General features: G+C 48.9%; 1 protein-coding gene and 2 long non-coding RNA genes across 3 annotated transcripts in view; all 3 read right to left on the bottom strand.

Annotated features, from left to right (window-relative positions):
* Positions 1-10,817: 10,817 nt before the first annotated feature.
* The window catches only part of LOC309363281 (uncharacterized protein), a gene marked incomplete at its 5' end in the record, with an annotated part of 163,115 nt that continues 146,094 nt past the window's right edge, over positions 10,818-27,838 (bottom strand). Inside the window, one exon of the mRNA XM_081899386.1 lies at positions 10,818-11,319. Within this exon, the coding sequence (XP_081755512.1) occupies positions 11,318-11,319 (2 nt within the window). The 3' untranslated portion in view covers positions 10,818-11,317. The remainder of the gene's footprint in view (positions 11,320-27,838) is intronic.
* Positions 12,326-27,678, bottom strand: LOC309365443. Its single transcript, XR_014166152.1, has 3 exons — positions 27,097-27,678; positions 25,315-26,771; positions 12,326-13,368 (listed from the first exon to the last, which is right to left on the bottom strand). It is a non-coding gene; the product is annotated as an uncharacterized lncRNA (long non-coding RNA).
* On the bottom strand, positions 14,047-23,179 carry LOC309365406. Its single transcript, XR_014166114.1, has 2 exons — positions 22,971-23,179; positions 14,047-16,429 (listed from the first exon to the last, which is right to left on the bottom strand). It is a non-coding gene; the product is annotated as an uncharacterized lncRNA (long non-coding RNA).

The raw sequence follows: 27,838 nt of genomic DNA, 5'->3' as shown, positions 1-27,838 counted from the left end.
TCATTACAGTTGATCAGGTATATGAAGACGAGCAGTAAAGTCAGTCCTCAGGGAATGTGCAGGCAACCTTGGAACAGACAGCTCACGGAAGAACCCCAACCAAACCTAAGAGGAGGCGGGTAGAGGTGATAGGGGATTCCCTACTGAGGGGAACAGAAGCAGTGATCTGTGGGCCTGACAAGATGTCTCGGGAGGTGTGCTGTCTCCCCGGGGCTAAGATCCAAGATGTAACTGAACAACTGCAAGGAATCATAAAACCCACTGACAAATACCCCTTCCTCTTGGTTCATGTGGGAACCAATGACACTGCAAGCAATAGCTTCCAGAAGATCAAAAGAGACTATGAGGCTCTGGGCAGGAAATTGAAGCAATTACCGTATTTTTCGCTCTATAACACGCACCTGACCATAACACACACATCGTTTTTAGAGGAGGAAAACAAGGGAAAAAACATTCTGAATGAAACAGTGGATGTATCATTTTTGTGCTTCATGCTGTGGCCACAGACATGTGATATGATGGTGAATTTGGTGTGACCCAATGCAAAAATCCTGAGAATCCCTGTGGATCCATGCTTTGTAACCACGTTTTTGCACCATTGCAGCCCCAGGCAGCAGTGGGTGCGTGATTTTTGGGGGGGCAGGCTGTAGTCATGGACATGCTATGTGCTCTGATGGTGAATTTGGGGTGACCAAATGCAAAGATCCTGAGGATCCATGTGCATCCATGTTTTGTAACCACGTTTTTGCACCATTGCAGCCCCAGGCAACAGTGGGTGCATGATTTTGGGGGGGCAGGCGGTAGCCATGGACATGCTATGTGATCTGATGGTGAATTTGGTGTGACCCAATGCAAAAATCCTGAGAATCCCTGTGGATCCATGCTTTGTAACCACATTTTTGCACCATTGCAGCCCCAGGCAGCAGTGGGTGCGTGATTTTTGGGGGGGCAGGCTGTAGCCATGGACATGCTATGTGCTCTGATGGTGAATTTGGGGTGACCGAATGCAAAGATCCTGAGGATCCATGTGGATCCATGTTTTGTAACCACGTTTTTGCACCATTGCAGCCCCAGGCAGCAGTGGGTGGGTGATTTGGGGGGGGGCAGGCTGTAGCCATGGACATGCTATGTGCTCTGATGGGGAATTTGGGCTGACCCAATGCAAAGATCCTGAGGATCCATGTGGATTCATGTTTTGTAACCATGTTTTTGCACCATTGCAGCCCCAGGCAACAGTGGGTGCGTGATTTTTTGGGGGGCAGGCTGTAGCCATGGACATGCTATGTGACCCAATGCAAAGATCCTGAGGATCCATGTAGATCCATGCTTTTTAACCACATTTTAAGTGGGGAGGGAAGGACAAACAGAATGGACAAGGAGCACGAGAGGGGTGTGCAGAGAAGCAGCTGGCTAAGAATGCAGGAGAGGGGTATAACGGGAGGGAGGAAAGGAAGGCAAAAGTTTTCCCCCACCCAAGCCAGCCAGCTCTCTCTCTCTCTCTCTCTCTCTCTCTCTCTCTCTCTCTGTGTGTGTGTGTGTCTCCCTCCTGCATGTTTTCACGGAGAGGAATTAAAAGGAACGACACTCTGCTTTCCCCTCTTCTTGCCTGGAGGGGAGGGGCTTTCCCTGCTCTTTGTTCCGTTTGAGCAAACACAGCAAGGAAACAGAGGAGGGTGGGCAGTAAGACCCTGAGGCAGAATGCAGAAAAGGAGCCACTTCCTCTTTTTAGGTTTCCCTTTTCCGAGACGCGCGATTTGATTTTTGCCTGATTTTTTTTTTGCCATTTGGCTCCAGGGACCACACATTCGCTCAATAACACGCACAGACATTTCCCCTTCCTTTTTCAGAGAAAAAATCCGTGTTATAGAGGGAAAAATATGGTAAATGCACAAATTGTCATCTCACGTGTCCTCCCAGTTGAACGACGTGGCCCAGGGAGAGAGGAAAAAATAGTGGAAGTGAACAGCTGGCTTCGCAAATGGTGTAAACAGGAACGGTTTGGATTCTTAGATCATGGACTGCAGTTTCTTGGAGATGGCACTTCTGGCAAGCGATGGGCTGCACCTCACAACGGTTGGGAGGAATGATTTTGCCAAAAATCTCAGAAACCTCATCAGGAGGGCTTTAAACTGACTGATGTGGGGGAGGGAGACAGTGCTCCTGAAGGTAGGAGTCTATCAATTGATGAAGATGATCATCCAAATGTCATAGACCAAATGGAGCAAACAGCACGCAGACCTAGTGGTGGGAGGAAAAAATCCTTAAATAAGAGACACGGGGGAATGATTAATGGACTTCAATGTCTGTACACTAATGCGCAAAGCATGGGAAATAAACAAGATGAGCTTGAGCTCTTGGTACAGCAAACTAAATATGACATAATAGGCATCACTGAAACCTGGTGGGATAAGTCCCATGATTGGAATGTAATAATGGAGGGATACAATCTATTTCAGAGAAACAGACCAGACAAGAAAGGAGGAGGAGTGGCGTTATATGTCAGGGATGTGTATACCTGTGAAGAGATCCAAGATTTAGAACCTCAAAGCCAAAGTGAGAGCATTTGGGTCAAAATTAAGGGAGAGAAGAATAACAGAGACCTCATTGTGGGAGTTTACTATAGATCCCCAAGCCAAACGGAGGACATAGATGATGCCTTCCTGGAACAGATGGCCAAGCATGCAAAAGGAAGGGAGATAGTAGTAATGGGGGACTTCAGTTACCCGAATATTTGTTGGATGTCAAACTCAACCAAGAGCATATGGTCAAACAGATTCCTCACTGGCCTTGCAGACAACTTCATTGTCCAGAAAGTGGGAGAAGCAACAAGAGGAACAGCCATTTTAGATCTGGTCCTAACCAATGTTGATGACCTGGTTAGTGGGGTAGAAGTGGAAGGATCATTAGGCACGAGTGATCATGCTCTTCTGAAGTTTACTATGCAGCGGAAAGGAGCAGCCAAGCATACTAGGACTCAATTTCTTGACTTTAAGAAATCCGACTTCATAAAACTTAGGGAAGTGCTGGGTGAGATCCCATGGACAGTAATACTAAAAGGAAAGGGAGTTCATGATGGCTGGGAGTTTGTTAAGAGCGAGATAGTAAAAGCACAACTTCAGGCAATACCAATGAGACAGAAACATGGAAGGTGCCTAAAGAAGCCAGGGTGGCTATCTAAAGAACTTTTAACTGAGTTAAGATTAAAAAAGGATGTGTACAAAAAATGGAAAAGGGGGGAAACCACCAAAGAGGAATTCACACAAATAGCCAGCACATGTAGACACAGTCAGAAAAGCTAAAGCACAGAATGAACTCAGGCTTGCTAGAGAGGTTAAAAGCAACAAAAAAGGCTTTTATGGGTATGTCCGTAGCAAAAGGAAGAACAAAGAAACAGTGGGGTCACTCAGAGGAGAAGGTGGTGAAATGCAAACAGGGGACACAGAAAGGGCTGAACTCCTCAATGCCTTCTTTGCCTCAGTCTTCTCCGATAAAGAAAACAATGCCCGACCTGAAGAATTTGGAGCAAATGATTCAGCAGAGGAAACACAGCCCAGAATAACTAAGGAGATAGTACAAGAATACTTGGCTAGTTTAGATGTATTCAAGTCTCCAGGGCCAGATGAACTGCATGCAAGAGTATTAAAAGAACTGGCCGATGTGATCTCAGAACCACTGGCAGTCATCTTTGAGAATTCCTGGAGAACAGGCGAAGTCCCGGCGGACTGGAGGAGGGCAAATGTTGTCCCTATTTTCAAAAAGGGGGAAAGAGGACCCAAATAATTACCACCCAGTCAGTCTGACATCAATACCAGGGAAGATTCTGGAGCAGATCATTAAGCAAACAGTCTGTGAGCACCTAGAAAGGTATGCTGTGATCACCAATAGTCAGCATGGATTTCTGAAAAATAAGACATGTTAGACTAACCTGATCTCGTTTATTGACAGAATTACAACCCTGGTAGATGAAGGGAACGCAGTGGATGTAGCCTACCTTGATTTCAGCAAGGCATTTGACAAAGTGCCCCATGATATTCTTGTAAAGAAGCTGGTAAAATGCGGTCTTGACTATGCTACCACTCAGTGGATTTGTAACTGGCTGACTGACTGAACCCAAAGGGTGCTCATCAATGGTTCCTCTTCATCCTGGAGAAGAGTGACTAGTGGGGTGCCACAGGGTTCTGTCTGGGGCCCGGTCTTATTCAACATCTTTATCAACGACTTGGATGATGGACTCAAGGGCATCCTGATCAAATTTGCAGATGACACCAAACTGGGAGGGGTGGCTAACACCCCAGAGGACAGGATCACACTTCAAAACGACCTTGACAGATTAGAGAACTGGGCCAAAACAAACAAGATGAACTTTAACAGGGAGAAAGGTAAAGTATTGCACTTGGGCAAAAAAAATGAGAGGCACAAATACAAGATGGGTGACACCTGGCTTGAGAGCAGTACATGTGAAAAGGATCTAGGAGTCTTGGTTGACCACAAACTTATTTTGTTTTTTTTTCAAATCATATTTATTGAGGTTTCCAAAAGCAAAAAATCCAACAACAAAAAAGAACAATAAAAAATAAAAATAAAAAAAAAACATTTACATTTGAAACCTTAATTTCAATAATATCTTTCCAGGACTTCCCCACCCCTCCCCTTCTTGTATTCCATTTCTGTTTATTTAATTCAACAAGTTCCTATCCCAAATTTCTAACCTTATCGTTTTTAACCCCTTATTCAATTTAGCTCATTTTAAGTACCCTCTTTCATATTCCACGGTCTTTAAACATAAACATCTTTTTTCTAAGGTCGACCCCAGTTCCCTTCCACAAATTTCCCTTTTTTATATTCATTTCAAAAAACCACACATAAAAAGAAAGAAAAATTCAAAATATGATTGTACCCCCTTTGGATTCCCATTTTCCCTCCCCTCTTTCCCGGTTTCAATCCCCAAAATCCATCAGTCTATCTAGTGTCAGCCTGGCGATCTCACATCCGAGGCTCTTAATTCTCTCTCTGCTCCTCTTTGCTGGTTTTTTTGATAGTCTTTTATGTCAGACATCCAGTCTCGTAAAAGCTCTGTCTCAAAAGTATCCGTTTTTCTTGCATCCAGGCCTATCCTTTTGAGCCAGAGTGCCCCCAATGCTCCCACTTCCATATTGCTCAAATTTGTACTCCATAGGTCTTCTAATCCCCCCATCGGGAGATCTCTCCCATCTTCCATGTCCAATTTAAACCAAATTTCCATGATCCAATTCCTGTTTTCCTTTATGTCCTTCCTGACAGGCCCTTGGCCTTCCTTGGTCTTCTGCGATGGTTTCTTTCCCTGTTCAGTTGTAAGTATTTCCAATTTCGCTACAGAAGCTTTTTGTTCAGGAACCAAAACTTGCGTCGAGTCCCTTCCATTTTCAATAGATACTTCTATTGTTTCCTTCAGTGTAGATACTTCTGTAGACAAAACAGTGCTCTGTTCTTGAAGTTTTCCCAGGAGATAAAAAGTCCTGTTCAACTCCATCAGTATTTTTCCACTTACAGCCATTCTTGTAATGTCCCAGAACCCCCTCTAGAGGGGTTATAGTTACTTAGTTTCCTTCCAAATCCAAGCCCAAAGTCAAATTAACTTGTTTTCAACACATTATATCCAAATTGTAACAAATCTAGCCAGCAAAGTCTGCAGAACAAAGTTCTCTTTTTGTACTTCTGTCGAGAATCCAGCTCGACATCAGTATGAAGATCAGTAAGAAATCAGTCTCACACCAAGATAACTTGAAGTTAAAGCTTTGGCTTCAGCCGCAATGTTTATTGTGTGCAGTAAAAAATGAATCATCCTCTCTCCTCCAGCACTGCGCTTGCTCTGCATGGTACTCCAAGGTACCAAATCAAAGGAATGTGACCTTGCTTTTGCCCACAGACAAAGAGAGTGTTATGCTACGTGAGCCAATCATTAGTCTAGCATGAGGTGTTCACGTGCTCATCATGCTCTTAGCAATATCTCGTGCTGTAAAATCACTCTGCAATAATAAGAACGCTGCTCATGCTCTTATGTACAAGCAATCATTTTCCCACATGCCCTCTTTTCTTGTTTATATTATAAGAGGGACCATTAGTCAGAATCGCATTCCCATTACCTAAGCATTTATATTTTGCGACATAAATTCCCCTTGTAATCCCTGTGGTGGGCCTTGGTCGGAACCACCATGCAATACATTGGGAAATCAAAGCAAGCAAGCATTGAATACACAATAAAACCAACAATACATGCAATTACAATCAATAATAAATTTCTTAACCATAATCCATTAGGTAACCAAGAAAATAACCAGTCCCAAGGATCAAAACCTTCAGGTGGATTCAAAGGATTATGGGCTATCATTTGTTCCATATAATCAATAATAGCAGAAATATTGGTTGATTGATCAGTTATATACATACAACAATGAGAATGAATTAAGGCATAAATTCCACCTTTAGAGGCAAGGATTACATTTAAAGCATAAAAAGTTTATAAAGCAACTTCTCTCATTTCTGACTTTTTTGTTGTTGTTAATTATTTTTAAAACAAAGATGATAGAATTATGTCCAAAACATAAAGGTTTTGAAGAGAAACGTCCCTTATTTCTGACATTTCTGTGTTAATCATTTTTAAAGCCAAGATAGTAGAATTAAACAAGGCTTCAGTCCAGTTTGCCAATCTATGCAGGTCACGGTAATTCATCCCTACACCTAAAGAGGGAAAAAAGGATCTAGAGATGGCTGTTCCTGTATAATGAGAAATAGGTGATTGTACTTCCCTTCTGTTACGCAAACGAACCGCTGGGAGCTCGTCCATTTTATATATCAGGGGTATCACTACGCCTAGAGTGCAGGTTCCAGAAAAAGCAAAGGGGATTTCTTTGTAGGCCCTTGTGCCACAGAGTAACCATAAATCAGATTAAAGCAAACATGTAGATTTACTGCTCTTTCTCATCCAGTCGAACCAAACATAAAAATCTCTACACGCAGCCTGTTCATAGGTCACGTAGGTTGTGACATTATTAACTGAAACTTTTGGCCTACCACTCATAGTTGTAACATTAAAAAAAAAAAACAAGAAGATCCATTAAATACTCATATGTCCAATTACAATATGGATAATGGCCTAAAAAGTTATCGCTATTATGAGTGAAACGAAAACAATAAGACACTATTTCAACAAGCGATAAAAACACAGGCGATAAACATATACGATTGTCCTTTATATTATTGCTAATCTTATACGAAGCATTTACTGGAATGCTAGAATACCACCACCAAAAAAGGCTGAAAGCTTCGAGAAGCTTTTTAAAATCATTTTTCTCAGCAGCTAAAAGGCACTAGCCAAGCATATTCCGCTTGCTGTAACTAAAAAGATTGCAACAAGGTCGAGAACAGAGGCCATTGTCTTCGCAGGCCTTGTTAAAAAAAAAAAAAAAAAACATGTTGCAACTTGCTTTCTGTCCGGGAACCATGCCAAAGCACAAGAATGAAACAACTGGAACACACTGAAATCCCCTCACCCCCTCCCTTGCCAAGAGTCCACAATAGTTTCAAGACAGCCCTCTGTACATGCTCAGGGGAACACATCATAGGGCAGGACTCCTGAGGGAGGAGAAACAAAAATATCTGGGGGGGTAAAATCCAAGCGATGCCGGTCCGGCGAGGGCATCCTTCAAAGCCAGGCTCACTTCCCAAACAAGAAGCAACAAAACTGTAATGATATTTGATGGTTGAAGTGGCTTCCCAGAGAAAAAGGGGGGCCAATGCGGTGGAGATGAAGATGGTCTTTCAATGTGCCAGGAAACACTGGAACAGCTGTGGAAGGTGACTTTATCCAGGGCACATCAATATGGCGATGTCTCCAATTGCAGTGCAGGTTGAGATTAGGTGGGAGGTCATCACTGGCAGACAGCGTAAAATACAGTTTCAAGGCGCTGGTGTCTCCTAGGGCGAAGACGAGGCAACAGAAGAGCGCCAAAGTCGAACGCAAGAAATCAAAGAAGTTGGACCCTTCCACTGTGGATCTGGAAGCAACCTGTATGACACTAAAGGACGCTGCAATATTTCTTCCTTCCAGAAATGAAGTTCAGCAGGCGTAAAATTCCTGTTGCCAAATAACCAGGGTGACCAATATGTGATCTATGATGTGCTTCAGAAAATTGACAAGTCCTGGCCTGTATCAAAGATGGGGCACTTTGTGCTGGAGTGACATTGCTGTGCGGTAGATCTGCACTGCGCACGAAAATGGTCCACTTTGCCACATCCAAAGCAGGTTTTATCCTTTGCAGGATTCTGGGACACGGTGGAGGACAGAGCCGTGGCTAGCAGGCGAGCTTTATACGTCTCAGTCCCCACTGACTGGCAGGCTTTAAGCACATCTGCAATGGCTATATTTGGCGTTGTCATCAAAGGGCGCAGCGCTTGCTTACAGTCCTCATTTGCATTATCAAACGCAAGCTGGTGTACGATCACTTCTTGGGCTGCTACGTCTTGAACTTGCCGCTTAAGAGTGTTATTCAAGCGATTGACAAATTGTCCATAAGGCTCTGTAGGGCCCTGTCTGATGCTGCCACCGCGCTCATTCTTGTCATCAGGAACAGAGGACAAAGCTTCTTGGGCAGCAGCAGTGGTGGCTGCCCAATACATAGGATCAAGGGCCAACTGTTGGGCAATAGTAAGAAAATTGCCTCCTCCCCGTCAGCCCATCAAGAACATCAGTTTGGTTCAGCATGATGGGGGCTGGGGGTGCAGGGCCATTGTCCTTGACAGAAGAATACAGTTCCTTTATGAATCTCAAATCAAACTGTTCGTGCCGGGCTGGGCCTCCCCCCGGGGGGGCAGGAGCAATCACAGGAAAAAGATTAGGAGTTGTAGAATCAAAAGCTAGCAACGGAGCAGCGGCGCAAAGGCCTCTTGAAGTGGGGTGGAAGCGGTGCCAGATGCCTTGGGCGGAGGAGGTGGAAGAGCGGGGGGTGCTGAATGCGAAGAATGCAGAGGAGGGACTACAGGAGCCGAAGGAGAAAAAATGTCTGCCTGTTTATGAGGCTGATAAGACGGTGCTTCTGAAGGCAGCATGAGGATTGGGAGGGGGGGGCAAAGGAGCTGAAGCAGCGGCCAGGAGGAGATTTGTAGGAGTTAGGCTTGAGATAGCCTTATAAACCTTACAGCAGGCATGCAAAACTTTGACATCAATCTGAGGGTGGTTTTGGAAAAATTGTCCTATTTTTCCCCAGTCTTTTAAATGATAATTCCCATTCTGAGGAAACCAGGGACAGTGAATATCCAATGTTTCTATAAGAGACACGACATCAGCATCTGAGACAATGAGGCTGTTGCTGGCCAAGAGAAATTTAAGGTCTTCAAAAAACTCTTTCTGCGGTGGAGAGAGAGACTGCCCCATAATGGCAAAAATAAGGGAGCACTCACCGGGATCCTAAAAAAGGATGAAGGACGCGTCTGAAACCCTTGCCGGGCGAGGTGAGCGCTGATAAGTCCGTAACGTCGCGAAGTCCAGAATCAAACACACGGGGTACCAAGGGAGCACTCACCGGGATCCATAGCGGATGAAAGACGTGTGGTGAGCGCTGAACGATGAGAAACAACGTGGAGTCCGAAGGCAATCACACGGGGCACCAAATGTCGAGAATCCAGCTCGACATCAGTATGAAGATCAGTAAGAAATCAGTCTCACACCAAGATATCTTGAAGTTAAAGCTTTGGCTTCAGCCGCAATGTTTATTGTGTGCAGTAAAAAATGAATCATCCTCTCTCCTCCAGCACTGCGCTTGCTCTGCCTGGTACTCCAAGGTACCAAATCAAAGGAATGTGACCTTGCTTTTGCCCACAGACAAAGAGACTGTTATGCTACGTGAGCCAATCATTAGTCTAGCATGAGGTGTTCACGTGCTCATCATGCTCTTAGCAATATCTCGTGCTGTAAAATCACTCTGCAATAATAAGAACGCTGCTCATGCTCTTATGTACAAGCAATCATTTTCCCACATACTTCACTTTGACAGCTACTTTGACAGCTGTCAAAATCTCTATGTCTCTTCCCCAGGCTCTCTCGCGGGTTACTCCCGGTTCTGGGGAGGGGGGTTGTAGTTTAAATCTCGATCCGCTTTTATCCTCCAGCACAATTACTAACTCATGGAATTAATAACTTTTTCCCAATGAGGAAGAGGCTCTTCTCTCGACCTTAATTGTTAAATCCTTGCTTTAAGTTGTCTACAGTGGGGGGGGGAGGCGGACTTCCTCTTTGCACCTCCCCCGCTTGTACCGAATTTCAAAAAAGACAAAGAATTTCCCTTTTAAGTCCAATTTCCGTATTACTCACGGGTTGTTGTTTTAATCCAAATGTTCAGAAGAAGAAGTCAGCGCTCTCCGTCAAATGGCATGCGGCTTCGCACAGCAGGGGAAGCAGAGGACTCTCAGCACTGCGCCGCTCCCCATCCCCCGTTCTGTAGCCTTTAAAAAGGCTCCTTCACGGGTCGGGAAGGGCGCTAACGGTGCCCACCGAGTCACCAAGTCCACGGGCTTTCGCACCTGTGGTTTTTAAGGGTCCCCGCGTCGCCGGCACGGCAGAACCTGATCCCTGCTGAGCCGATTCCCTCCGGAGCTCGGAGGGAATCCGCCATTCGGCGATGGCGCTAACCTAGAAGTCTCTCGGTTGACCACAAGCTTGACATGAGCCAACAGTGTGACGCGGCAGCTAAAAAAGCCAATACAATTCTGGGCTGTATTAATAGGAGTATAGCATCTAGATCAAGGGAAGTAATAGTGCCACTGTATTCTGCTCTGGTCAGACCCCACCTGGAGTACTGTGTCCAGTTCTGGGCGCCACAGTTCAAGAAGGACACTGACAAACTGGAACGTGTCCAGAGGAGGGCAACCAAAATGGTCAAAGGCCTGGAAACGATGCCTTATGAGGAACGGCTAAGGGAGCTGGGCATGTTTAGCCTGGAGAAGAGGAGGTTAAGGGGTGGTATGATAGCCATGTTCAAATATATAAAAGGATGTCATATAGAGGAGGGAGAAAGGTTGTTTTCTGCTGCTCCAGAGAAGCGGACACGGAGCAATGGATCCAAACTACAAGAAAGAAGATTCCACCTAAACATTAGGAAGAACTTCCTGACAGTAAGAGCTGTTCGACAGTGGGATTTGCTGCCAAGGAGTGTGGTGGAGTCTCCTTCTTTGGAGGTCTTTAAGCAGAGCCTTGACAACCATATGTCAGGAGTGCTCTGATGGTGTTTCCTGCTTGGCAGGGGGTTGGACTCGATGGCCCTTGTGGTCTATTCCAACTCTATGATTCTATGATGGCCCAGCTCTCACTTCCATACATCACTACTAGGAAAACCATAGCTTTAACTATATGGACCTTTGTGAGCAAGGTGATGTCTCTGCTTTTTAAGATGCTGTCTAGGTGTCACGGTCCAGTCTACGGGCAATTGAGGTTCTGGCTGAGGACGTCGAGACCAGGGGCAAGATGGCAGAGTGGGAGCAGGAACGAGAGTCTAGAAGCCAGAGGTCCAAGGATCAGGAAGCAGGGAGTCACGAAGTCAAGGGTCCGAGGGTCAGGAAGCAAGGAGTCACGAAGTCAAGGGTCCAAGGGTCGGGAAGCAAGAAGCCAAACGCAGCAAGGCAGGAAACGTGTTGCTGTGGCAAAGAGCCGAAGGGAAATGCTGACCTTCTATCCCTTCCTGGCTCTTGCCACCAGGTGCTGTGAGTTACCAGTCGGCCTCACCTGTGCAGCTGCACCTTGCCTCTTCAGAACAAACTTAGGAAGGCCCCAGTCCTGCAAAGTCCTACTGGTCCCAGGGCCTGGCTCCTGCACGCACTCCTGACACTAGGTTTGTCATTGCTTTTCTCCCAAGAAGCAGGCATCATTTAATTTCGTGACTGCCATCACCATCTGCAGTGATCATGGTACCCAAGGAAGTAAAATCTTTCACTGCCTCCATTTCTTCCCCTTCTATTTGCCAGGAGGTGATGGCCATGATTTTAGTTTTGTTGTTGTTGAGCTTCAGACCATATTTTGCACTCTCCTCTTTCACCCTCATTAAAAAGTTCTTTAATTCCTCCTCACTTTCTGCCATCAAGGTTATGTCGTCTGCATATCTGAGGTTGTAGATATTTCTTCCGGCAATCTTCTAGCTTGGGATTCATCCAGTCCAGCCTTTCGCATGATGAATTCTGCATATAAATGAAATAAGCAGGGAGACAATAGACAGCCTTGTCATACTCCTTTCCCAATTTTGAACCAATCAGTTCTAACTGTAGCTTCTTGTCCCACATTTTTCAGGAGACAGAGGAGGTGATCAGGCACTCCCATTTCTTTAAGAACTTGCCATAGTTTGCTGTGGTCAACACAGTCAAATCCTTTTGCTTAGTCAATGAAGCAGAAGTTGATGTTTTTCTGGAACTCTCTAGCTTTCTCCATAATCCAGTGCATGTTTGCAAGTTGGTCTCTGGTTCCTCTGCCCCTTTGAAATCCAGCTTGCACTTCTGGGAGTTCTTGGTCCACATACTGCTTAAGCCTGCCTTGTAGAATTTGAAGCATAACCTTGCCAGCATGTGAAATGAGTGCAATTGTGTTGTAGTTGGAGCATTATTTGGCACTGCCCTTCTTTGGGATTGGGATGTAGACTGACCTTCTCCAACCCTCTGCCACTGCTGTGTTTTCCAAACTTGCTGGCATATTGACTGTAGCACCTTAACACTATAATCTTTTAAAGTTTTAAATAGTTCAGCTGGAATATCATCACTTCCACTGGCCTTGTTATTAGCAGTGCTTTCTAAGGCCCATTTGACTTCACTCTCCAGGATGTCTGGCTCAAGGTCAGCAACCACACTACCTGGGGTGTATGAGACCTCCATATCTTTCTGGTATAATTCCTCTGTGTATTCTTGCCACCTCTTCTTGATGTCTTCTGCTTCTGTTAGGTCCTTACCACTTTGGTCTTTTATCTCCCCCATTTCCCTAACTCGGGGATGTGACTTCTTCCACCCAATTCCCTCCATGGAGTAGGACCTTGGTAAAGACACATGCCCGCTTGGCATGCTCTCTCCCTCCTGGTCGATCGTTCGGGAACTTCAATAGCTTTCTTCAGCCCGAACATCACAGCAACTGATGCCAAGAAGCATCAGCACACTTACGTTAGAGTATTAGCGGTTCGCGTAACAGAACTCAGTAGCTTAGCATTTTGGCTAATCTACTTTATTTCCATATAATACACTCGGAGAATTCTGACTTAGCTCCATCCTCTTTCTTATCAGACAGCAAAGATAAAGAACAAAGGACAATAGTCCCACTTCATGGAACACAGTAACATAAATATCCTGTCTCCGTCACTTCCCACTCTGTGGAATGAAAACATACACCGTCATGTGATAGACAACAATCTCATGACTGCAGACACGGAGCAGAAATCCCAACAAAAATGTCTGCCTTGGAATCGTATCGAGATCATTCTATCGAGATTTTATCCCAGTACAGCTTTCGCCACTCTTTTGTTGGGCTTTTGTTACGGTAGAATCTGGGTGTGGGGCTACTCTGCCACCCAGCTCGTCGGACTAAGTCTGCGGGTCCCTGTGGAGGAAAATGAGCTCAGCCGGAGACAGAAGCAAGCTGAAGAAGATCCAAGTTTATTGCGCAACAGGTTCAAGGCGAGATTGAACAGCGAGAAAGGGGTGACATGAACTTTTAAAACTTCCCTCCACGTCCCAGAATGCAGTGCAAAATACATCATGAATACATTAAGGAGAGGTTGGGTTACACAGATTACATCATGAATAATTAGGAAGAGGTTGGGTTACACCGGATTAGCATATGGAGGAGTGGGGGGGGGGAATATGCAGAGCTGGAGATATGCGCGGATAAGCACCTCTTGAGTACCGGTGATGAGAAGACTATGCATAGTCTGCCACATGGCATTGCCCGGAGGAAAGGCTTGGCAGAGTGATTTGACCGGATTAGGGTCTTCTTGAGTACGTGTCACCTCGCTTGAGGGATCATGGAGGCAGGGGAGGTGTCATGGAGTCCTGAAGAGACTGAGCCGATTGGCACCAAAAGCAAGGAAATCGGAGTTGTGGTTGATTTTATACGAATTTCTAAAGATTTTAGTCCATTTTATATTGATAACTGAGGTCGGAAACAAAATAGATACATTGTAGCAAGATTTGACACGTTTATGAGTTCACAAGTTTCAATTCCATTGTTCTCCCAGCGGGAGCCGTCAGCAGCTTGTCAATAGGTTAAATGAGGCGTGCAAGAGCTCGCTGAGCTAGCTCTGCAAGACAAATGCATGGTTCTGATTGGGTAGAACGCAGCCATTGAAAGGAATAGGGAATAAAGCTTTGTATGGTCAACCCATAGTAAAGATAGAACGGGAAGGAAGGCATAAGATTTTGGGCTTATTTCGCCCGTAATAGCGGAAAGGGGAAAAGGCACTTTATTAATGGGGCTTGGCGTAGAGTGTGGTGCTTGTACAACGGTGTGGGGGCTGAGGGGTCCACGTGGGGCTGGGTACCCTTGAGGTCATCACCTCGGACCCTCTGGTGACCGGTGGAAGGGTGAAGAAAGACATGCCCCCCTTCCGTATCAGCTTTTATGGGATTATTTTATGGGATTCTTGCCCGCAGTAGGAGATACAATGGTCATCCAAACTGAATTCGCCCATTGCCGTCCATTTTAGTTCACTGATGCCCAGGATGTCAATATTTATTCTTGCCATCTCATTTTTTACCACATCCAGCTTACCTATGTTGATGGTTCTTACATTCCAGGTTCCTATGGAATGTAAGAATTTTTATTTACAGCATTGGACTTTCCTTTCGCTTCCAGGCATATCCGCAACTGAGCATCCTTTCGGCTTTGGCCCAGCCGCTTCCTCAGCTCTGAATCTACTTGTACTTGTCCTCCGCTCTTCCTCAGTAGCATGTTGGAGGCCTTCCGACCTGAGGGGCTCATCTTCCAGCGTCATAACTTTTATATGCCTGTTGTCTTTCTCCATGGAGTTTTCTTGGCAGGGATACTGGAGTGGCTTGCCGGTTCCTGCTCCAGGTGGATCACATTTAGTCAAAACTCTCCACTATGACCTGTCCAACTTGGGTAGCCCTGCACGGCATAGCTCATAGCTTCTCTGAGTTTTTCAAGCCCCTTCGCCACGGCAAGGCAGTGATCCATGAACAAGCATTAAATAGTTTACTTCCTTGACATCTGATGGGAGGGCGTTCCACAGGCCAGGGCCACTACCGAGAAGGCCCTCTGCTTGGTTCCATGTAACTGCACTTCTCGCAGTGTGGGACCACCAGAGGGAAATGTACTAGGAGCCAATGTAGGTCTTTCAGGACCGGTTTTATATGGCGGCAACTCCCAGTCACCAGGCCAGCTGCCACATTTTGGATTAGTTATATTTTCCAGGTCACCTTCAAAGGTAGCCCCACACAAAGCACATTGCACTAGTCCAAGCGGGAGATAACCAGAGCATGCACCAATCTGGCGAGACAATCTGCGGGCAGGTAGGGTCTCAGCCTGCATACCTGGACACAGAATTGACCTGCATCCCCGTGGACAGCTGTGAGTCCAAAATGACTCCCAGGCAGCGCACCTGGTCCTTCAGGGGCACAGTTACCCCATTTAGGACCAGGGAGTCCCCCACACCTGCCTGCTCCCTGTCCCCCCAAAACAATACTTCTGTCTTGTCAGGATTTAGCCTCAATCCATCCTCCAACCGTCTCGAGACACTCATACAGGCCATTCACTGCCTTCACTGGTTCTGATGTAAAAGAGAGGTAGAGCTGGGTATTATCTGCATAATGATGAACACCCTGCCCACATCACCTGATGATTTCTCCCAGTGGCTTCATATAGATGTTGAAAAGCATGGGGGAGAGGATGGAACCCTGAGGCAGCCACATTGCCACTTGGTAGGCTTGGCATTGAGCTGTAAACCGTGTCTGGTCTGATTCAGAATGAGTTTTACACCATTAATGCTCTAGAGGTCTCAGCCATTCTTACATTGCCCTCAGCTCTGAGGAAAACCACAGGGCTGTCCGGGCTCCATTCAATCAGATAGGGCGCTTCAGAGCCAGACAGTCAACAGCCGTGGTTATCTCGACATTCCAGTGGGCCACCAGAGAATCAGCTGAAAGGGTTGCTGTGCATAAGAGAAACCCGATGGAGAAGCAGCGGCAAGGACAGGTCCATCTGCTTCATTCAACCAACCAAGTCTCTGTCACGGATGCCAAGTCAAGCCCTCCATCCACAATCGAGTCCTGGATGACCGCTGTCTTGTGAATCGTTGACCTGGCCTTGCACAGCAGCACCTTCAGGTCATGAGGATCTCTCTTGTTGATTCCAGTATCCTTCCAGTCAAGACCAGACCCGGAGGCAGGGATAGTCTTCAAACAACGACTAAACCTGCTGTCAGAGCCACCCGTCTGGTCCCAGCTCACAAGAGACCCAACTCCAATCCGGTTTATTTACAGAAAGTCTTTATTGAAGATCATGGTTGCGTTTACATTCCATCTTTGTGACTCTACGTCTGTAACGTTAGCCCGCTGAAGTCCCCTCTGAATCTGTACCGCCTCGGCACCAATTTAAGAGGCTTGTGCTGGACCACCTCTTCCTCTCCTTCCTTTTCCGCAGGGTCTTTCTGCCCCCCTGGGTTCCCCCTCGCCGGGACTCGCCCGAGGCTGAATCCTCTGATGCCTCTGCCCCCCTCCTTCTCGCTTTGGGGCTGGGCTCCTCCCCAGGGCTCTCCTCACTTCCGCGCGCCTCTACATTTGAACTTGGCGCGCGTACGTTGCTTCTGACCTTTCTCTCGACCGCTACACTGCTTCCGGTGCTACTCTCCACCCCCTCCGGCTGAGCGTCCTGCTCCGATCTCCTTCCCCTGTCTCCTTCTTGCTCTGCTCCCTCTGACACACTGGTAACTCCACCCCCTTCACTCCGTTCCGGCTGAGAAGCCGGCTCCGGTGTCCAACTCCCACTGGGGCTTCTCCCTTCGCTCCCCTGCTCCTCACTGTTTCCCCCTTGGCCTCCCTTTGGTCTGACCAGGGGGGCTCCCTTTTGGGAGTCCTCTGACTCACTGGACAGACTCATGGACGACCTTTGGTCATCGTCATCCTCCTCCTCATCTCTCTGGGATTCTTCCCCCTCGCTCTCTGTCTCCTCCCCCATCTGCTCTTCTCTCCCTGAAACCCTGACATCCATCCCCCCCTCGAAGCCCCCCCTTCCCCCCTCCCGCTCGGCGGGTGCCGGTTGTGGAAACTGCGGCTCTTCGGGGGTAGGCTCAGGATACAGGTCGTCTACGTCAATGTTCTCTGCTGGCAGTTCTGTGTATGTGTGTTCGAACTCGGGTTCTTCACCCAAAGCCCTCTCAGTCTCTTCTTCCATTGCTACTTCCTCTGGTGCTGCCCGCCAAGGACCCATCATCCACCTCTTACGCCATTCCTCCTCTGGTTGCTCCTCCCACCAATAAGGGGTTTCCGTGTCCACCCCCGAGCACGATCCCCTGGGCGGGCTTGATTCTGGTGTTCTTTCCTCGGAGGAAGAGAAACCCCTGAACGTGCTATCTGACAATGTGGGTGTGAAAAGCCAGTCATCAAAGTACTCAGCTGGCATGGGTCTATGTGGGAAAAGTGCATGGAACTCTTCCTTCAAAAGGGGTTCGTCTAACGCGTAGCCCGGCACCCAACTATTGGCAGTGGCTGGGGTGCCCTCTCTGGCAAGAAAGTATTCAACCCCCTCTTCCCCCCATCTCGAGTCCAGTATCTCTGTGACCTCGTTGAGGGGTTCGGCCCTAGGCGACCCCCCCCTTGGGTGACCCTTTGTGTGGGTCTGGTACTGTTTCTGACTCTTGAAACCTGTGCGGGGCCTTGTAGGGAGTGAGCACCGACCTATGAAAGACCGGGTGCACTCTGGAGCCTTCTGGAAGGGCCAGGCGAAATGCTACAGGATTGATCCTAGCCTCAACTTGGTATGGTCCTAGCTGCCTGTGTCCTAGCTTCTTCTTGGCTAACGATTTGGCTGGCATCGCTTGGGCCGCTAACCATACCCAGTCCCCCACCTGGATGTCCTCTCCCGCCCTTCTGTGTTTGTCCGCCTGCACCTTATAGGCTTGTTTGGCCAGCTCCAAATGTCTCCGCAGCTCCTCGTGCACCTCTTGCAACTCTGCTGCAAACTGGTCGGCCTCTTGAGGCACCCCCTCTCCTGGTGCTATAAGCCTCGGAAAGGTTCTGGGATGACGGCCATTGTTCGCGAAGAACGGCGTCACCCCGGTCGATGCGTGCTTTGTGTTGTTGTAGGCAAACTCAGCCATCGGCAGGTAGTCCACCCACGCTGCGGGTCGCTGATTGGCGTAACACCTCAGGTACTGCTGCATGATCGCGTTGACCCTCTCTGCTTGGCCGTTGGTCTGTGGATGTCTCGCCGACGCTAGGTCGATCTTGACGTGCAGGATACCCAGAAGCTTCTGCCAGAAGTTGGAAACAAATTGGCGCCCCCTGTCGGACAGGACGGACTGCGGTAGTCCATGCACTCTGAACACGTGGTCGATGAAGAGTTTGGCGGTCTGTTCTGCCGTCGCCACCTTGGCACAAGGAATGAAGTGCGCCATCTTGGTGAACAAGTCCACAACCACCAGCACCGCCGTCTTGCCCCTGGAGCTGGGCAGGTCAGTAACAAAGTCCAGTGCTACCCTCTCCCACGGCTGCTGCGGCGTTTCCAGCGGTTCCAGCAATCCCGCCGGCTTCTGGTGTACTGGTTTGGACCTCTGACAGGTGTCACACCTGGCGACGTAATCCGCCACCTCTCCCCGCATCTGGGGCCACCAAAAGTCCCTGGCCACTAATTCTATTGTCTTCTCCTTGCCGAAGTGGCCCGCACTGGGGGCGTCGTGCAATTGCTGCAGAACCTTTGCGCGAAGTTCGTCGTTTGACACGTAGAGGGCACCCTTGCGAGTTAAGAGTCCGTCCCGCAACTGGAACTCATCGTCTCTTTGCGACCCGCTGCGCAGCTCCTCCATCTTGGACTGTGCAAATTGATCCGCTTGCAACGCGCGTCGCACCGCGTCCAGGTCGACTGCGATGGCAGCGCACGCCCACGCCTGCGGTGCGAAAATGTGCTTCGCTGCAATTGGTGTCGTCTCCTCAAGGTATTGCGGTTTCCTGGAGAGTGCGTCTGCTATAACATTGGAGTCCCCCGGGATGTATTCTATTTTGAAGTCGAAATCCGCAAAGAATTCTGCCCAGCGCATGTGTCTTTGGGTCTGCAGCTTTGCCGTTCGCCAATACTCTAAGTTCTTGTGATCCGTGCGGACCTGCACTGTGTGCTTGGCTCCTATGAGGAAGTGTCGCCACGCTTTGAAAGCTGCATGAATGGCCAACAACTCCCTGTCCCATATGGTGTAGTTCCGCTCCGTCTTGCTGAGCTTCCGGGAGTAGAAGGCGCCCGGCCTCCAATTGCCTTGCGGATCCTCCTGCAGAAGGACGGCTCCAACCGCTCTGTCTGACGCGTCGGTTTCCACCCGCATGGGCCTGCCGGGATTCACGTGCAGTAGCTGCTCCTCGGAGGCGAAGAGGCTTTTAAGCCTCCGAAAAGAGCGCTCTGCCTGTTCCGTCCAAGCGAACTTCTTCTTCTTGGAACTGAGGGTGTCCGTGATTGCTGCCGTCTCATTTGCAAAACCTTTGATGAATTTGCGATAAAAATTGGCAAATCCGATGAATCTCTGGACTTCCTTCCGATTGCGTGGGCTCTTCCAGTCCAACACCGCTTGGACCTTGACTCTGTCCATGGCCAGCCCCTCGTCGGACAGCTTGTAGCCAAGGAAATCCACCTCCGTCACATCAAACTGGCACTTCTCCAACTTGGCGTACAGCCTGTGCTCCCGCAACCTCTGTAGGACCTCCTTTACATCCTTCTCGTGAGCTTCCGGCGATTCCGAGAAAATCAGGATGTCGTCGAGAAAACATACACACTTCTTGTAGAGGAGTCCCGCCAACACGTGATGCATAAATGCTTGGAAAACGTGGCTGCCATTTTGGAGACCAAACGGCATAACTCTGTATTCATACGTGCCCAGAGGCGTGAACATGGCAGTCTTCCACTCATCGCCCTTCCGGATGCGGATGAGGTTGTACGCTCCACGCAAATCCAACTTGGTGAAGATCTTACCCTTCCTAACGGTCGCTAGGAGGTTGTCAATCTTGGGCATGGGAAAGGCCTTGGGCTTAGTCAGTCTGTTTATGAATCGATAGTCCACAATGAGTCTTTTTTGGGGCGTGTCTTTCTTCTTCACAAAGAAAACAGGACTGCCTCCCACTGCTTTGGATTCCCGGATGAACCCGCGCTTCAGATTATGCTCTATGAACTCTCTGAGCTCTTGCATCTCGTCCTCAGACATGGAATACAGCTTTGCAGTTGGCAGCTGCGCCCCTGGCACCAGGTCGATCGCACAGTCGTAAGGCCTGTGAGGCGGCAACTTGTCAGCTTCTTTCTCGCAGAAAACCTCCAAGAATCCCTCGTACTTGTGAGGCACTGCCTGTACCATGCCCAGGTGCAGTTGCTGCTCAGCTCCTTCCTCCTGATTGGTTTGGATGCAATGCTGAGCACAATACGAGGAGCAGAAGGTGATTTGCCGCTGGTACCACGCTACAGCGGGACTATGCCTCTCCAGCCAACTCATGCCTAACACAATGGGCGTGTCTGACAGGTGGGTGACATTGAAGCTAATGACTTCTCGATGATTTCCAATCTGCATCACCATGGGAGGCGTCTGCTGCACAACTTGCCCTCCCAGCAATTTCCTGCCGTCCACTGTGACCACGTTCAGAGGCGTCGTTGCAGGCAGGAGCGCTATGCTATGCTGCTTGACAAATTGTATTCCCACAAAATCCGCATTGCTCCCTGAATCAATCGTGATGGGAACTTCCAGGGATTGTCCATTTGGCAGCTGAAGGGCTGCAGTGAGTTGCACTGCTGGCTTGGGTGGTAAAGGGTCTGTGCGTTGCAAGGGTGCTGGGGACTGTTCTACAGATCCGCCTGGCTGAGCCCCAGTAGCTCCGCTTCCAGCCAGGCACTGTCGTTTCCCTGAGGCTGCTCTCTTTGCACCACTTCCGCTGCCACTGTTGCTAGAGCTGCAGTGTGTTTTTGGAGCCTCTGGGGGCACTCTTTCGCCATATGCTGTGCACTGTCACAGATGTAACATTTCCTGGTCCCTCTAGGAGGCTTCGCCTTCACTGCACCGGAAACAGGGGCTCTGGATGGTGTCTGAGCCCTAGCACCACCAATTTCCATCGGCTCTTCTCCTTGCCTCCCCAAGGGCGAGGGGTGCGTCTGGCTGAAGTCCCTGGGGACAAAAGGGGGGGTTCTCGCTGGTGCACGCGCCTGGGGTCCCTCCCCCTCGTGCCACGGGCGTCCCTCATGTCGTATTCCGATAGCCAAAGCCCGTTGCACTACGTCTTCTAGGGTCTGGGGTCTATCTCCTCTGGCGATCTCATCCTTGACGGGGGGGCTAAGACCTTCCCAGAAAAGATCTCTGACGGGTTTACTATCCTTCTCCCAGCCCAACGCAGTTAGTAATGCAAAGAATTTGGAATGATATTGACGTACAGTGGCTTTGCCTTGCCGCAGTCCGTGCATCTGCCTACGAGCAATATCCACATCCACAGAGGACTGGAAACAAGCATCCATCGCTTTAATAAATTCATCAGAATTGCGGCGGGCAGGGCCATCTTCGCGCCACAAATTGCGCAACCAAGCTCTGGCCTCCCCATGCAGATGCGAAATTATGAACCCCACTCTCTCCTCCTCATCTTTAAAATCATGACGGAGCAAATGCAGTGCATACACGACGTCTGCCCTGAAGTTAGGGTAGTCTTGCAGGTTGCCATTAAAGTGCGTAACTAGGGCGCCCCCCCGCCGTCCAAGTGCAACTCCCTCCGATCTGGAACCCGGGACCCCTGCCCTGCTTGCCTGCTCCCACCTTGTTTGCAGGTCCTGGCAAGCCTTGTCCAGTTCGTCATTCTTCTTCTGCGATGCAATGACTGCAGCTGTGAGTTCGGTAACCTGATTCCTCAGCGTAAGCAGCTGTTCCTCCGCGCTCATGGCTGCTCCCGTTGGTGAGCTTTGCAAAAAAAAAAATTTTTTTTTGCGTTCTGGAGAGGGGACTTACTGTCAGAGCCACCCGTCTGGTCCCAGCTCACAAGAGACCCAACTCCAATCCGGTTTATTTACAGAAAGTCTTTATTGAAGATCATGGTTGCGTTTACATTCCATCTTTGTGACTCTACGTCTGTAACGTTAGACCGCTGAAGTCCCCTCTGAATCTGTACCGCCTCGGCACCAATTTAAGAGGCTTGTGCTGGACCACCTCTTCCTCTCCTTCCTTTTCCGCAGGGTCTTTCTGCCCCCCTGGGTTCCCCCTCGCCGGGACTCGCCCGAGGCTGAATCCTCTGATGCCTCTGCCCCCCTCCTTCTCGCTTTGGGGCCGGGCTCCTCCCCAGGACTCTCCTCACTTCCGCGCGCCTCTACATTTGAACTTGGCGCACGTACGTTGCTTCTGACCTTTCTCTCGACCGCTACACTGCTTCCGGTGCTACTCTCCACCCCCTCCGGCTGAGCGTCCTGCTCCGATCTCCTTCCCCTGTCTCCTTCTTGCTCTGCTCCCTCTGACACACTGGTAACTCCACCCCCTTCACTCCGTTCCGGCTGAGAAGCCGGCTCCGGTGTCCAACTCCCACTGGGGCTTCTCCCTTCGCTCCCCTGCTCCTCACTGTTTCCCCCTTGGCCTCCCTTTGGTCTGACCAGGGGTCTCCCTTTTGGGAGTCCTCTGACTCACTGGACAGACTCATGGACGACCTTTGGTCATCGTCATCCTCCTCCTCATCTCTCTGGGATTCTTCCCCCTCGCTCTCTGTCTCCTCCCCCATCTGCTCTTCTCTCCCTGAAACCCTGACACCTGCTTCCTCAGAAAAGACATGGTCTGGTCAGTGGTTTAGACCACAGCACCACCTGCGTCCCTACAAGAGTTGCAAGTACCCTGGGGTCATCCAGTCCAACTCTCTGCAACACAGGAATCTCATTTCAAGCAACCCTGAGAGATGGCCATCCCAACTCTTCTCAAAAGCCGCCGATGAAGGAGAGGCCACAAATTCCAGAGGGAGACCAGTCCACTGTCAAACAACTCTAATCACCAGGAAGTTCTTCCTGATTTTTAGTCAGAATCTAATTTTTTGCAACTTGAATCCACTGGTTTAAGTGTGTCCCTCTGGAGAAGGAGGAGCTAGTTTGCTCAATCTTCCATGTGTCAGCCCCTGAGATATTGGAAGATGGCTTTCATATATCCTCTTTTCCAGGCTCAACATACCCAACTCCTTCAACTGTTCCCCATAAGGCTTTGTTTTCATACACTTGATGATCTTTGTCGCTTTCCTCCTCACAAAGCAGATACTGCCTCAGCAGAAAAGAACAGAACCTTCCAGAAGGAACCAGTATTTTCCAGTTTCTGCCCTCAAAGACTTTAGCCATGACCTTCTGCCCCATTGCCAGAAGCATCTTTAGCTCCCTAGTTTCTGTGGCAACACTGGCCCAAGTTTCCATCACAGAATCGTAGAATGGGAGAGTATGAAGGGGTCCTCAGTGTCACCTGGTCCAGCCCCCGTGCAAGGCAGGAATCTCAGGATCTCCTCCAAGACTGATGACCATCCAACCCCTGCTTCAAAAACTCCAATGAAGGAGAGTCCACCACCTTCCACTCTGGAAGAACTCTTCCTGTCCTAAAGTACTTCCTGATATGGAGTTGGATCTCCTTTCTTGTAACTTGAAGCCATTGTCTCAGGTCTCACCCTCTGGAGCAGGAGAAGGACCATCTTGCTCCATCCTGCAGGTGACAGCCCTTTTCATAACATGCATACGTTGGAGAAAATAACAATTTCATAAAACCGCATTTGGGTGATTCCATTGCTTATTGCCTAGTTAAACTGAAAGAGCCTGTGCCTGCCTACCTTTTACATTACAGAACCAGCTGCTTTTAGGTCCTGTACGTAGCAAATGTCGGTTCCGGAATTCTGAAAAGTATTAAGTGTTGGACTCTATGGGGACCGTTGAATGCATGAAAGGAGAATCTGCTAGGCATGGCAATTGTGATTCATCTTGAACTGTTTTGTAGACGGATGAAAGAGGACATTGGAAGACTCTTAGTGAATTAGCCAAAGTCTTAATAAAGGAAGACATATACTGTATTTTTCGCAGTATAGGACGCATTTTTTCCCCTCCAAAAATGAAGGGGAAATGTGTGTGCGTCCTATGGTGCAAATGCCGGCTTTCGCTGAAGCCTGGAGAGTGAGAGGGGTCGGTGCGCACCGACCCCTCTCGCTCTCCGGGCTTCAGGAGAGCCCCACTGCCAGCCCCACAAGCTCTGGGGACAGCGGGGAGGCGGAACGCCGCCATCCCACTGTCGCCCGACTTGGCTAGAAGGCTGGCGGGGGCGGGAGAAGCCTGCTCCTCCCCGTCGCCAGCCCCGCAAACTCGGGGGACAGCGGGAGAGGCGCAGCGCGCCATCCCGCTGTCTCCCGACATGGTTTGGAGGCTGGCGGAGGGCTTCCTCCTCCCCCAGCCCCGCAAGCTCCGAGAGCGATGCCAAAGCTGCGCGCAGCTTCGGCATGGCTCTGGGTCCCGTTCTGGGGGAGGGGGAAGCTCGGGCTTCCCCCGCCCCAGCCCCGCGCCTGGCGGGGGGAATAATTCCCCCCTTTATTTCCCCCCCCAAATCTAGGTGCATCCTATGGACCGATGCGTCCTATAGTGCGAAAAATACGGTATTAGAACAGTCTTAATAAAGGAAGACACTGAAAATAGTTATATGTAATCACATGATATATTATGAGGAGGGCTGATCTGAAGAGTCAAATGATTTTGGTTGGTTGATTATTGTGACATTGGATTGCAACTATTAAGATTGCTGCGATTCTGTGATTGGTTAATAGGAATGACATGTGCAATTTGGAAGTGTATTTTTTAAAAAACCATTGTTTTGGATGTGGTTCTTTGCATGCACATTTGTATTTCAATAAACGCCTATCTTTTCACTTGGAGATTGCATCCTTTTCTTTTGGGTTTTTATGCGTGGGTAATCTCTTTTTGAATTTCTCCTACATATATATTTGAAATGACTGGATTTTAAGAATAAACAAATCTGAATGCGATTTATAATGAGACTGAAACACTAACATTATTGGTAGAAACAACTCTTTAAAACAATCAAAAAATGAATCAGAATAAATTTTTTAAGCAGAATATTTTCTTACCCTGAAGTTCAGTTTACAGAGACAGGCAGGGTCTTCAACTTGCAGTGTCCTCTGCAGAGGGGGGAGTCATCCCTCCTAACGCCTCCCCCCTAAACAGGTGTCTGTATGCCAGCCGCATCACCAGAGGAGTCCTGGAAAGGCAAGACACAAAGCAGGTGGCTAAACAGCATGCCAAAGGTAGGGCCCCATAAGTTCCTCCCCGTGTCAGTCTATAAACCAACAGCCGCCTCCACTGGGGGCAACAAATGCTGCAATGCACTGAAGCAGAGGAAGATAGAGGAGGGTGGAATGTCGCCCCCCCCACCTGTAAACTGAAATTCACGGGAAGAAAAACTTTTGTTTAAATAACTAGCTCATTAGCTAAAGTGGTGCTTCAGGTTAAGAACAGTTTCAGGCTAAGAACGGACCTCCAGAACGAATTAAGTTCTTAACCCGAGGTACCACTGTAAAGAGATGAAGGATAAAGAGATGAGCCCTTTCATAAATTTGGTTTTGGCAACTGCAAAACAACATACAAGATCCTGGTGTTCCCCTGAGATATGACACTTGAAAATCGGTTGTATTGTATTTAGAAATGATTTTGGCCACGTAGTAAACAACAGTATTTTTCTTTTCAAATTTAATGAGTACGAAATCTCCATCATTTATATAGAAATGGGGTCAAATGGTTCTGAGAGCCCAGTATAAACTGGTTTTCTGGCAGGAAACGCAGGGAAAGGATGGAGTTGGGGAGGGGGGAAAGAGTCCCAGAGTGGGGGGGGCTGCCCCCTGAGAGCATGTGCCCCCCTCCCTCTCTCCCCAATGGTGGGCTTCGCCTTTCCTGCCTGTGGTGCTTTTACGGGGAGGGGGGCCTTGACCTCCCCCCCCCCCCAGGATGGCGTGTGCGTTTCATTCCTCGCATGGGACACTTCCTCATCTGTTTTCCTGGGCTGCAGAAGCAGGAAAGTCCGCTTGGTGGGGGGGGGATTATTTTAGGAGGGGGAGGGATCTCCTGGCTGGGAAGCCCCCCCCCATTCTTCCCCCCACTCGCTGATCGGGAGGGTGAGTTTTTTTTGAGGCGTGTCTTGATGGAGCCATTTCTTAGCCTCTTCTCCATCCCAGCCTTTCCTTGGGATTCAGGAGCCTCTATGTTGGAGGAGGGGGAGAGCCAAGGTCACCCCCCCCCCATGGCCACCCCCGTCTCTCTTTCGGTTAGTCTGGATCAGATGTGGGCTCCTTGGGGCAGAGTCCTTGGCACAGACGGGGGGGGGGCTGCCCCTTGAGCGCAGAAGCAGGAAAACTGCAGAGAGGGAAGGGGTGCCCTCGGTTTTGCAAGGGTTAAAAGGAGCAAAGCGGGATTCCTAGAGAGGACAGGAAGTGAAGGGGAGTCAAGGTCCTCCATGACTAAATTCCCTCCCTCCCACATCCCTTCCTGCAAGCCGAGAGGAGGTTGCTTTGTTCTCTCTCCTTTGCAAAAGCTTCCTCGGTGAGTCCCCTCTCTCTTTCCCCTCAGGGGTCCCAGGGGTGCATGGGGGTCCCTGTTCAGATCATGCACGGTGGGGGGAGACCCCCAAGTCAGGGAGCAGAGGGTCCTCTTTGTCCTCTTTGCCAAGCCAGGGAGGGGGCAAGTTCGCAGGAGGTCTGCAGCTCTGTTCTTCCTTGGGATCCAGATGCTGCCTTCATTTTTGGGGAGGGGGCTTTGAGCACAGGGAGAAGAGAAGCCCTTCTGCATCTGCAGCAGCACAACCGGACCACTTCTGTCCCAGATGCAACAACACATGTCTCTCTCCTGTCGCTCTCCACACCCACGGCTGGCGCTGTTACCTTCCAGCAGCTGGATCTCACTCCCAAAGGCACTCTCTTCCATGGTTTCCCAAGACAGATGGAGGCCAACTAACCAACCATTCCCCCCCTCACAATGCACAATGGGGCTTTCCCTCCCCTCCCCCTCCTGGTGCCCCCTGAAGTTGGCTTGAGGACGTGTGGGGGGGGGGAGTCCACCCCACCAGATGCTGAGAGAGGAGGTCCTTCCATCTGGAAAATGGGAGAATTATGTGAAGATGAGTGCCGTATAATCATAATCATAAAATTATTACAACGTGGAATTCCCCCATTTACACAAAGATTAATACCCATCATTTAAATTGTTCCATTACGATGTTGAAATAAGCATGCAGGAAAATAATAGAATTAAAACAGTGCAGCTATTAAAAGGCAGAAAAGAACGGAGCAATGTGTAGAAGATGGTCTTCTTTCTCTCTTATGGTCCAGTGTGTTTTGAAGACGTAGCTTTTCGTTTCACACACAAGGACTGGGCGTTGCTGGATCCTGACCAGAGAGCTCTGCAGGAGGAAGTCAAGGGGGTGAAGTGTGGGATCCTGGACTCTCTGGTAAGGCTCCCTGCTGGATCATTAGATCAGTTTTGAAATTCCATACAGATCTCTGTAGGACAAACCTCCGCAATTTTGAGGGAGCCCAATAGCGCCAGCTACAGCGCCTGAGATTTTAACACACCCACAACTTTCCTTGAATGGAAAACTATCGA

This window comes from Podarcis melisellensis, assembly GCF_964234715.1.
Source record: "Podarcis melisellensis genome assembly, chromosome: 2".
NCBI classification, from domain to species: Eukaryota; Metazoa; Chordata; class Lepidosauria; order Squamata; family Lacertidae; genus Podarcis; species Podarcis melisellensis.
The sequence above is the reverse complement of the archived record's forward strand: the minus strand, read 5'-3'. Positions and strand labels throughout refer to the sequence as shown.